Raw genomic sequence first — 12296 nt, 5'->3', positions numbered from 1 at the left:
CTTTTCTTTTTTTTCTTGTACATATTTCCAGTACAGGTTATACAGGAGTGTTGTTTACAGTTTTACAGACCAGATATGTCTGTGTGGTTGGCTGGGTTATAAGCATAAAAAATATTAGTAAGTCAGTCAGTTCTTTATTTTTCTTCGTTGGTGGGCTGCAGCTCCCACATTCACTCGTATGTACATGAGTGGGATTTTTATGTGTCTGACCGTTTTGATTAATTAATTCAACTGTCTAATCATACAGTTCCGTCCGGAAATATCTGTCCACTGACGCAACATCTAGACTTGTTTCTCTCATTCTCTCTCGCCTTGACTACTGTAACTCTCTATTGTCTGGTTTGCCTGCTTCATTCATTCAGTCCCTTCAGCGCATACAAAACTCTGCTGCCCGACTCGTCCTCGGAAAGAAAAGATCTGAGCACATCACCCCTCTTTTAGAACATCTCCACTGGCTCCCTTTCTCACACCGAATAAAGTATAAGATCAGCACTTTATGTTATAGATGTATTCACGAATCTGCCCCTTCCTATCTCTGTGGCTGCCTTCACCTCTACACTCCATCTCGCTCACTATGATTGGCTTCGGATCCACTCTGTTTACGCATACCCAGATTCAAATACTCGATTGTTGGCCGCCGTTCTTTCTCTATCTTGTATTCAGTTTCTCTAGTTTTAGAGTTATGCATGCGTGTGAATGGCTGGTGTGAAAGCACTTTGATTTGTCTCTGCACAAGATTCAGTGCTATATAAATACCATTATTATTATTATCATTGGTTGCCAGGTATCAGAGCCTGGGCCAGGTGTCGACCAACCCAGTGGGCATGGAGGAGGGTCAGCTGGTGATCCGCTATAACAACGGGGCGGCATGCAGCAAGGGAGGCAATATGTCCACCCTCATCATCCTGTCCTGCCCCACTACCCCCAGTACTGTGGTATGTGGGGAGGGGAACCATGTTGTTTTATTTCAGGTTTTTTTTTGTTGTTGTTGTTTTTTGTTTATTTATATTTTGATACTTGATTGATGTGTTATGTGACATTCTTTCTTATGGGGTCTACATTTCGTTCGTAAACTATTGTAACGCATAATCATCTACATGAATTCTTCTTATTCTTCCTTCGTGGGCTGCAACTCCCACGTTCACTTGTATGTACACGAGTGGGCTTTTACTTGTATGACCGTTTTTACCCTGCCATGTAGGCAGCCATACTCTGTTTTTGGGGGTGTCTTCTTAAATGATTTTGAGTGATGGAGCTGAAAATGTGTTTAGCTTAGCTTATCTTATATTTCAGTGTCAGTGACGTGTGTTGTTTCTTACCTAGTCAAAATCAGTTTTATTACTTTAGTTCTTGTGTTGCATATTTTCACGAATGTTCATGTTCTTAAAGTGATTGTGCTTGATGTATTAATTGTTACATACACTTGAGCCAAACGACATATTTCAATGCATATACAGACAATCAAGTTGTATCTTCTCTTCTCTTCTCTATATAAGTACTGTTGGTTTCCAAGAGAGGTGGAGGGTACATTGTAGTGTTGGAGTGAAGTTGATGGATGTGGGGTGGGTGGGTGTGTATTATCTTTGATTCTGGACTCCGAGGTTGGCATTTTTGTTAAGTTTTGCCCCCTTTTTTTTCAGTACTTAAAAAAAAAGAAAAACTAGATGGTTCCATTGCACGTACGTCTGAGGCCAAGAGAGAGGTAGCGTCCCTGAGCAATGGCTTTTCCACTTTAATGTCCGTCATGCTGAGGTTATGTTGTGGTACTGGCATCTTTCATCTAGAATCTCTGTCCTGTCTTTGTTAAAAGTATGTTCCCTATTTTCCTTACTTTGATAACACATTCTGTACCATAAACGTTAAACTTCGTCAGATACAAAACATCGAGTGTCAAAGAATTGATAGACAGACAGAAATACGAAAAAAAACTTAGCCGTATGAAGAGCACAGGATCAAGAGTCAAGATGGCTGTTGTCAAAAGAGGAAGCTAGGCAGGGATACAGAGGGGAGGTAACCTACTTCCGGGAGGTTATCGGCCGTAGCTACTTTCGTTTTCTCCGCATAGGTAGATAATAGTTTGCACAGGACAGGAATCAGACTCCCTGCCAGAGTCTGCACTAGTGGGTCACAGTAAGTATGTTAGATAAACGTAATTTTAGGAAAAAAAATTTCCTTTCCACAACCAGTGCACTGTTTTTCCAGAATTAAGAATTTTAGATAGTTGCCCCATGCTTCATGAAACTTCTCAGAAGCGGACAAGTTCAATCAAACCAAGCGTAAAAGATGAAGTTGTCACTTGGTTTATTAAGTTCTACATCTGATAGCAATAGTGCTTGGAAGGCATGCATGGTGTAACTGTGGAGGTCAAGCTCATAGTTTTGGCAAGCATCTTGGATCTTTTCAGATCTGATTTGTCCACAAGAGCTGTTAGACTCACGGTGGAGGCGTATGTGTTTGCACAGGAGGCGGGGCCCAGCAGCCATTTTGTGCGTGACTACTGCCAGAACGGCTTTGTGTGGACTACCTCTGCTGCCTGCCCTGTTGAGTCGGGGTCTTCAGAAGGTGGCGCCATCGTTCAGGGATCGTGCAAGGCAACCAATCCTGTCTCCCGTGAGTCTGTCGTGTGTGTCTGTATCTGTTTTCTTCAGTGGTTTGTAGAGGTTATATATCTGTTGATTACGTCTGTATCCATTCTCCTTGACATTTTGTGGAGGATTTATGTCTGTTGAGTGTGCCTGTATCTGTTCTGTTCAGTGTTATGAAGAAGATATTATGTCTGTTTAGTGTGTCTATATCCGTTTTCGTTAAATGTTTTGTGGAGGGTTTAAGTCTATTAAGTGTGTCTGTATCCACTTTCATTCAGTGTTTTGTGGAAGATATATGTCTGTTTAGTGTTTCTGTATCCATTCTCTTCAATGTTTTGTAAAGGCTATATATTTGTACTACTCTGTTTTGTTTATTATTGTATAACAGTAAAGGGTATTTCTACTTGTGTTTAGCTGGAGTGTAGTTGGCAATATTTCCAGATGACTTAGGAAAGGGTACTACCACTTATGTTTAGCTGGAGTGTGGTAGGCAATGTTTCCAGATGACTTTGGAAAAGGTACTACTTGTGTTTAGCTGGAGTGTAGTTGGCAATATTTCCAGATGACTTAGGAAAGGGTACTACCACTTATGTTTAGCTGGAGTGTGGTAGGCAATGTTTCCAGATGACTTTGGAAAAGGTACTACTTGTGTTTAGCTGGAGTGTAGTTGGCAATATTTCCAGATGACTTAGGAAAGGGTACTACCACTTATGTTTAGCTGGAGTGTGGTAGGCAATGTTTCCAGATGACTTTGGAAAAGGTACTACTTGTGTTTAGCTGGAGTGTAGTTGGCAATATTTCCAGATGACTTCGGAAAGGGTACTACCACTTATGTTTAGCTGGAGTGTGGTAGGCAATGTTTCCAGATGACTTTGGAAAAGGTACTACTTGTGTTTAGCTGGAGTGTAGTTGGCAATATTTCCAGATGACTTAGGAAAGGGTACTGCTACTTGTGTTTAGCTGGAGTGTGGTGGGCAATGTTTCCAGGTGACTTAGGAAAGGGTACCACTACCTGTGTTTAGCTGGAGTGTGGTGGCAATATTTCCAGGTGACTTAGGAAAGGGTACTACTACTTGTGTTTAGCTGGAGTGTGGTGGCAATATTTCCAGGTGACTTAGGAAAGGGTACTACTACTTGTGTTTAGCTGGAGTGTGGTCGGCAATGTTTCCAGGTGACTTAGGAAATTTATTACTACTTGTCTTTAGCTGGAGTGTGGTGGGCAATGTTTCCAGGTGACTTAGGAAAGGGTACTATAACTTGTGCTCTGCTAGACTGCGGATGGCAATGATTCCAGATTATGAGTTTGACCTGAGCCCTCTAAGGAAGACGTCTGGGGCCTACAAGATGAACGACCGACAGGGTCACTACTTCTACATCAATGTCTGTGGGGCTGTGGACAACGCCACTTGCAGCGACAGCGGTTCTGCTGGTGGGTTACTGGGTCTGTCATACTTGTGGGGGGGTGGAAGATGTGGGTGTTTGTGTGTATGTGGGGGAAAGGGGGTTTGTATGTTGGGGGGGAGGGGGGTTGTATATGTGGGATGGATGGGGGTTGTGTATGTGCGTGTGCGTGTTTGTGTGCCTCTGTCTGCATGCGTGCCTGTGTGTGTGCATGTGGCAGTGTGTTCGTCTGAATATGTGCCAGAAATGCATGTCTGTGTGTGTGTGTGTGTGTATGTGTGTGTGTGTGTGTGTGTGTGAAAGAAGCAATATTTTAATAAATCTTATTTTAAAAAAGAAGTTTTGAAGGAAGATTTTGTTTTTAATAGTTAAGTTGTTATTGTTTTTTTGTAACAGTTTATTTGAATGCTAGGAAAAAAACCTGGGCAACAGAAGAAAACGACACTGAAACTGTCTGTTGCATGCAACAGGCTCTTGCCAGGTGGAAATCAACGGGGAGGAGCGGTCCTTCAACGCAGGCAACATGAATGCCAACCTCCGGTACTTGAGGAATGGCGTCCTGATGCTCAACTACAGCGGAGGGGATGTCTGCCACCACAACAACGTGCCGAGGACGTCCATCATCAACTTCATCTGCCACCAGGGGGCAGGGAATGGGGTGCCCACGTACGTGGACAACTCCGATGGCTGCGTCTACTACTTTGATTGGCACACGGAGCTTGTGTGTGAAGAACAGGTGGGGTGTTTATTTTTCTACATGTTAACTGTTAAACCTGGATGAAACAAGGTCAGTGTAGCATGAATTGAAAGTGCACGTACCCCTCTGTGTTGTGTTTTTTTGGGGTGGTGTAACTGATTAGGCACTGCCGAGTGGCAGGATCGAGTTATAAACGAAGCACTCTGACGCGATAGTTCCAAAATCAGTCACTGAAAAAAGAAAATAAAAAATATGAGTAACGTAGCTGACCAACCTTTGTGGGAAGTGTGCCTTTCAAGGCCTTGTTGGAGATGGTGTAGAATACATTGGGAATATACAGACCAACCTACGTGTCGAGGTGGTAGAGCCAAGGCCATGGTATTGGCAGTGCCCATGGTATGGGGACTGCCTGTGTGCTGATTGAGTTCGATCTGGGTTTATTTTTGGGCTGAGCACCCAAACGATTGACGCAGTCGTGTATCCTGTTTGAAAACATGTTTACATACAAAGACAAGGAGTCAATGAAAGGACAGAAACATATAAAATGCCAAAAAAATTAGCCGCAAATGTAGGACAGGTCAGGAAATCCAAGATGGCTGCCGGAAAAGAGGACGCTGCTTCTGGTAAGACAAGGGAGGTAACTACCAAGGGAGGCTATTTGCCGCAACTTCCTTCTATTTCTCCGCATAGCGGACTAGTAGTTTGGACAGGACAGGAATCCAGACCCCTGCCAGAGTCTACACCAGTGGGTCACGGTTAAGTATGTTACTTAAACGTAATTTTTGGAAGAAAATGCCCCTTTTGCTGAACAAAAGGGAATGCAGTCTCAAGAGGAAAGAAGTCCAGATGAGGAATGAGAACTGTCACCCTGACCTGTAAGTGTAAGCTCAGTTTTGTCACAGTGGGATAACGGCTTTCACTGATGAGATTACTCTGGAGCAGCAGTCAAGGGGTTAATTGATCCAACAGATTACTTTCAGTTTTGGCTTCTTGCTGTTAGCTGGGCTGTAAAAAGCATGATCTGATATGTCTCCTTTTTTTTTATGTGTGTGTTTTTAAAAATTCAGTAGACTATAAAGAATCAGACTGATGTTTGGAAGAGAAAAAAAAAAGTTGTGAGAAAAATGTATAAAACCACTCTTACATCATACTTCATCATGTGTAATTTGTTCAACTCCTATGGCCTGGCTTAGCCAGTGTTGTAGATAATATGATAAATCCGGTTAGTAGAAGATAAGGGTACGTCACTTGAGAATTCATGGTGCACTTTTAGTAGTTTTTTTCTTTCCTGCTATTTTTCATCCCTGTTTCCTCAGCTTCAGTGTCTGACCCTCTCTGTGTTCTGTTTCCAGGTGCTGTGTGAGGTGAACACAGGTACGGAGACCTTCGACCTGACCCCTCTGATCAAGGAGTCGGGGCACCACCTGGCTGTCCCAGACATGCCGGGGTCGGACAAGGACCGGCTGGAGGCGCGGGGCACGTTTTACATCAACGTGTGTCGACCCCTCAACCCCATCTTCAGCACTCTCTGCCCTGCCGGAGCCGCTGCCTGCCGGGAAATTGTCGGCCAACCTCCTCAGGTAAAATATGATGCACCTGTGTTTTTTGGAGGGGGGGAGGCGGGGAGGGGGGGGGGGGGGTGCCACCGCAGAATGAGTCAGGCGTTGGACTTGTGATCCAGTGTTGCACCGGTGTTCAGGGTTCAAGGCCCCTTTTCCAGCATGGTGTTGTGTCCTAGGGAGAGTCTTTTTTTTTTTACTCCAGATTTCCTCAGTCCACGCAGATGTGTATGGGTACATTTGTATTTGTATTTCTCTTTTTATCACAACAGATTTCTCTGTATGAAATTCCTGCTGCTCTTCCCAGGGAGAGCGTGTCACTACGCTGCAGCGCCACCGATTTTTTTATATATTTTTTCCTGCGTGCAGTTTTATTTGTTTTTTCTTATCGAAGTAGATTTTTCTACAGAAGTTTGCCAGGAACAACCCTTTTGTTGCCGTGGGTTCTTTTACGTGCGCTAAGTGCATGCTGCACACAGGACCTTGGTTTATCGTCTCATCCGAATGACTAGCATCCAGACCACCATTCAGGGTCTAGTGGAGGGGGAGAAAATAGCGGTGGCTGAGCCGCGATTCGAACCAGCGCGCTCAGATTCTCTCGCTTTCCTAGGCGGACGCGTTACCTCTAGGCCATCACTCCACATGACCATGGTTGGAGAAAGTTGAAAGGGTGGAAGGAGAGGAGTGGGCCCCCTGCCTTCCAGTGCGGAGCCCAAGACATGGTGGATATGAATTCACTGCCCCAGTGTGTTGCTGCTTGCTGTGAACGTTGATGTTCTTTGAGTAAAAGGAAGATTTGTGTGAGGTCATCTGCTGTCTTTCTCAGGAGACATGAAAGCCATGTAAGTTTTTAGGTAGATGTATTAAACTGAATAAGCGGAGAAAGGAAAGAACACTGTTACAGAACCAGGGCTGGATGGCACAAGTGATCTTAGCATTGCTAAGTTTGCTTAGTGTAAAGAATATTTCATAAGTTTCTGGCAGTGCTAAATTTGCTCAATGTAAAGAATTTTGCTGCAAGTCCTTTGAATCAGCATAAACTTGAGAACATTTTCAACACTGAACAAAACTTAGTCGCTTTTGCAGCCCAGTCCAGGCTAGTCTCTAGAAAATGTTGGAATGCCGAAGTAAAGTTGGAATTCTTTAAACAGAGGAAACATTGAAACATTTTACATTTGTGCTTTTGGTGAGTGAGTATGCATGTGCATATTTAAGGAACACTACTCAAAAAAAAACAAAAAACCCTTCTTCTTCTTCTGCGTTCACTCGCATGCACACGTGTGGGCTTTTACGTATATGACCGTTTTTACCCCGCCATGTAGGCAGCCATACTCCATTTTCGGGGGTGTGCATGCTGGGTATGTTTTTGTTTCCATAACCCACCGAACGCTGACATGGATTACAGGATCTTTAACGTGCGTATTTGATCTTCTGCTTGCATATACACACGAAGGGGGTTCAGGCACTAGCAGGTCTGCACATATGTTGACCTGGGAGATCGTAAAAATCTCCACCCTTTACCCACCAGGCACCGTCACCGTGATTTGAACCCGGGACCCTCAGATTCACAGTCCAACGCTTTAACCACTCGGCTATTGCGCCCGTCAAAAAAAAAAAAACCAAACAAAAAACCAACTCATTTGATATGTTGCAATCTAAGTTATGTTCCTCTCATATTACCAGCCTTGTGTGTTGATATGACAGAGTCTTGGACAAGCCCGATCGCGACCAGAGTACAACACGACTCGGAAACAGGTCACCTTGACCTACGACCATGGGGAACCGTGTGCAAAGAACTCTAATGTCAATGCCTCAACTCTAATCATTTTCATCTGCAAAAAAGGATTTTCAGAGGTTTGAATGATATTTTTTGTTTTATTCCTGTGTTTGTTTATGTTTGCAATTTCTTTAAAAAAATGAAATCTGTCTTGTTTTTCATATGCTTTATTTATTTATTTCTTTTCTTTCCTGGTAATTGAAAAACATAAATGGTGCAGTAAATTATTTTCATACAACCATGCAGTGGCATATGCATAGGTGACGTAGTCTTCTGTGTTATAGCTGAAAAATGTCACGCTGATGGTCATCATCATCATAATGTGTATGTGTGGTTTGTGTGTGTGTGTGTGAAAAGCACATAAAAGCAATTACTTTAGTTGGTGTTTTTCTGTTGAACAGTTGATGGATTGACAAGCAGACCCCCCACCCCCACTCCCCCACAGCCCCCCTCCCCCCTGCAAAAAAAAGAGCAATAACGAAAAAAGCCACACTTGTTTATCCCTGCCATTTCAGTAAAAGTTTGCACACTTTGTTTTTGAAAGGAGAAGTCATAGGCTCCTGAGACATTCTGCAATGAAGAACGGTCTCATCTTTCTGGGAAATTTTGTTTTCCTCTTTTCGTTTTCTGTTGTTGTTTTTTTTGTTTGTTTGTTGTTTGTGTGTGTGTGTCTTTCATTTTTTTCTTCTTCTTTACACACACACACACACCCCTCCACTGCAAAAGGTGCAAGCTGCTTGGGCAGTAAGTAATCCTCGATTTGGAATTGTACGTCAGAAAGGACTGACTGCTTGGTTTTGTGGGGCCTGACAGTGGCTGAACACCGAGCTGGCCACTCTGCTGCAGTGGTGCAGGCACAGGGGTTATTGAAACGAGACCCATCACCCATGGACAGAGCTTGTGAAAGCAAAGTAGAAAAAGTAAATCACTTGTCCGCCAATCGGTCGCTTGATTTTTGCCTGATCAGCCAGGTAACAAGAGATATGTCTGGTGTCCTGTTTTAGGACATGATAGCATGTGACAATAGAAGTTCAAACGATCGAATGACAGAGGAAATGCAGAAGAAATCCTGGTTCGAGACAAAATTTGACAAAAAACAAGAACGCCAGAGAATCGACAGACAGACAGAAAATACGAAAAAAAAATTAGCCGTATGGAGAGCACAGGACAGGAGTCATAATGGCTGCCGGAAAAAGAGGGCGCTAGCCAGCGGGACAAAGGGGAGGTTACCTTCTTCTGGGAGGTTATTGGCTGTAGTTTCGTTTTCTCCGCATAGGCGGATAGTAGTTTGCACAGGCAGGAATGTCAGACCCCTGCCGGAGTCTGCACTAGTTGGGTCACGGTAAGTATGTTATTTAAACGTATTTTTAGATAGAAAATTTCCTTTCTGCTTGGTGCACAGGCTACAGGAATGGAAGATGGCTACCAGAGAAGAGGAAGCTGCATACATAAACAGAAAGGAGAAAAAAACCAAGGGAGGCTACTGGCAGCAACCACTTTCAATTTCTGTAGCTGGGCGGAGTTATATTTTGCGTAGGACAGGTATCATACCCCTGCCAGTGTCGGCCCAAGAGGGTCATGGTATTGAATGTTTGTATTATTGTATTGTATTACTTTTTAAATTTTTTTTTGTCAAGCAGATTTCTCTCCGCAGGGAGAGCATGTTGCTACACTGAGAGCGCCACCCATTTTTTTGTATTTTTTCTGCCTGCATTTTTTTTTTTTGTATGTTTTTCCCATCGAAGTAGATTTTTTCTACAGAATTGTGCCAGGGACCACCATTTTGTTGCCGTGGGTCCTTATACGTGCGCTAAGTGCATGCTGCACATGTGACCTCGGTTTATCATCTCATCCGAATGACTAGTGTCCAGACCAACACTCAAGGTCTAGTAGAGGGGGAGAAAACACTGGCGACTTTGCCATGATTCAGACCAAAGCGCACTCAGATTCTCTCGTTTCCTTGGCGGACGCATTACCTTTAGGTTACCACTCCACAGATGTAATTTAAGGGCGGGATCAGGGTGGGGGATGGGGAATCATTTTCATTCGGAACAACATGTCACAGTACCCCACAGTTATAGATAAAACAGGACAGCAAGAAAATCTCACACAACAAAGTCTCTGTCCTGATGTACGTACATGTGAAGAAAGCGACGGACATGTTCACCCCTGATGTGTGTACATGTGAAGAAAGCGACGGACATGTTCACCCTGTTGTTGTTGCTGTGCGGCAGGGTGTCCCACGGCTGGTGGAGGTGTCAGAGGCCTGCGTGTACGTGTTCGAGTGGGAGACGAACGTGGTGTGCAGCGACACTGCAGTGGAGAAGGAGACCACCAACTGCACTTACTACGACCAGAGGACAGACTACCTCTTCGACCTGTCCGCTCTGAAAGACATGCAACAGGTAAAGCTGGGTTATTTTGTGTGTGTGTGTTGGGAGGGGTTTGGGGGTGGGGGTGGGGGTGGTGCAGGGGGGGATGTGGGGGGGGTGGATGTGGAAATGAGTATGGATTAAAGTGTTTGATAGTGGTGAGAAACAACAAAGCTGTACTTAGCTATTATGTCCAGTGCATTTGCAAATATTTCATCACTGTTTCCACCCATAAGATACAGAGATTTGATTAAAAAAAATTTTTTTTTTTTTTAAATACTTTTTGTATGTTTTTCTCTGGTTATCTTCCCATTATTGTGAGCTATGTACTCCTGTCAACATTGAGCGCATGATAACTGCAATCTCCATAAATTTTCCTTCAGTAGAACATACACATTAATGATTATATATATATATAGAGAGAGGGGGGGGGGAGAGACAGATGTTTTTTTAGGGTGGTGATTTTTTTTGTTTTGTTTACCAATATTTCCCTGGATTAAAGGGTTAGAAATTGTTGGGTTTTTTTTCAATGACACAGCTCTCTTTACTGAAATAAGAAACAACATACATTTTTTTCCTGTCAGTGATGAAACAGAGCAACAAAATTATGATAACTTTATCTGTTTAAAGTACAATGTATGAGCAATCATCATGCAAAATTTCAAGGATATCTCTTTGTATTTGAGGAAGTAGTGAACATATTTTTGCATTTAGGAGGAAACCCCTGAGTTTTTTTCTTGCCACACAGGAATGACAAAATTGTTGAAACGTTCTGCAGGAAAGGGGTTAAGATTAAAAGATAATAGTAATAACCTGATCCCAAAAATATTTTTCGCAACCAGAATTGTAGTTCTTAGCTTTGAAGCAGATCAGAGCTAATACAAGGGCAGCACTAAAAAGCAAAAAAACCATTCCCAACACACTTTTTTTTTTTCTTTTTTTTTTCTGAAACATTTTTAAAGTTTGTGATTAAAAACGTACGTAAACCATGATTTATTGTTCTGACGACAACACAGATCGACAGCCCGCAAGGGGGGAAAATCTCCATCCAAGCCTGCGGTTCCCTGCCCACCAACCTGTCTGCATCGTGCCAGGGGGCGGCAGTGTGTCTGGTGGGCAGCAGGGGCAGTGGCAGCGCCAGCCTCCAGGACGGGTCCTTTGGCAGCGCCACCACTGGGCAGTTCCAGATGGATGGGGAGCAACTCAAACTGTCCTTCTCCAGTGGGCAGAAGTGCCAGCATGGTGGGTAGTGTTGTTTCTTCTGGCTGGTTGTGTGGGGTTATTTTTACAGGGTTTTTTTATTTTTTATTCATTTTAGATTGAGTTAACATTTGGAGATCAGTTGAGGAATCGCTTGACTTAATTTCATCCAAGACGTGTTAATCTGAACTAGGTCTTTTAACACACTCACATTCAAACTAGTGCGCTTCAAAGACAGTTTAAAAATCAAGTAAAGAACAAATGGATTCACGCATCCAAGCACACACGTTCTCATGCTCCAAGAAACTTCACGAAAAAGATTGGAAAACAGAAAAACTTACACATCTGTCCTTGCATTTTTGGATGCAAATTTCACCTGTGAGGGATTATTAACAGAGTGATAATGTATTGTAAGGGCTTAATAAAGTGATATTGTATTGTGAGGGATTCATTAAGTGAGCTTGTAGTGTGAGGACTTGATAAAGTGATCTTGTAGTGTGAGGGCTTGATAAAGTGATCTTGTAGTATGAGGGCTTGATAAAGTGATCTTGTAGTATGAGGGCTTGATAAAGTGATCTTGTAGTGTGAGTTCCTAATAAAGTGATATTGTATTGTGAGGGCGCAAAAAAAAAATATTGCCATTTTCTGAATGTTCTTACATTCACAAGTACCATACCATAGCCAAAGACGTGGAACAAGCTCCCA

General features: G+C 43.1%; 1 protein-coding gene across 1 annotated transcript in view; it reads left to right on the top strand.

Moving 5' to 3' along the window:
• The window catches only part of LOC143298225 (cation-independent mannose-6-phosphate receptor-like), a 67502-nt gene that overhangs the window by 32944 nt on the left and 22262 nt on the right, over positions 1-12296 (top strand). The window contains exons 23-30 of the mRNA XM_076611024.1: positions 785-935; positions 2463-2610; positions 3880-4014; positions 4457-4722; positions 6036-6263; positions 7947-8096; positions 10254-10424; positions 11408-11633. Of these exons, the coding sequence (XP_076467139.1) occupies positions 785-935; positions 2463-2610; positions 3880-4014; positions 4457-4722; positions 6036-6263; positions 7947-8096; positions 10254-10424; positions 11408-11633 (1475 nt within the window). The remainder of the gene's footprint in view (positions 1-784; positions 936-2462; positions 2611-3879; positions 4015-4456; positions 4723-6035; positions 6264-7946; positions 8097-10253; positions 10425-11407; positions 11634-12296) is intronic.

The sequence above is a fragment of the Babylonia areolata genome, chromosome 23 (genome assembly GCF_041734735.1).
Source record: "Babylonia areolata isolate BAREFJ2019XMU chromosome 23, ASM4173473v1, whole genome shotgun sequence".
In the NCBI taxonomy this organism is placed as follows: Eukaryota; Metazoa; Mollusca; class Gastropoda; order Neogastropoda; family Buccinidae; genus Babylonia; species Babylonia areolata.
The sequence above is the reverse complement of the archived record's forward strand: the minus strand, read 5'-3'. Positions and strand labels throughout refer to the sequence as shown.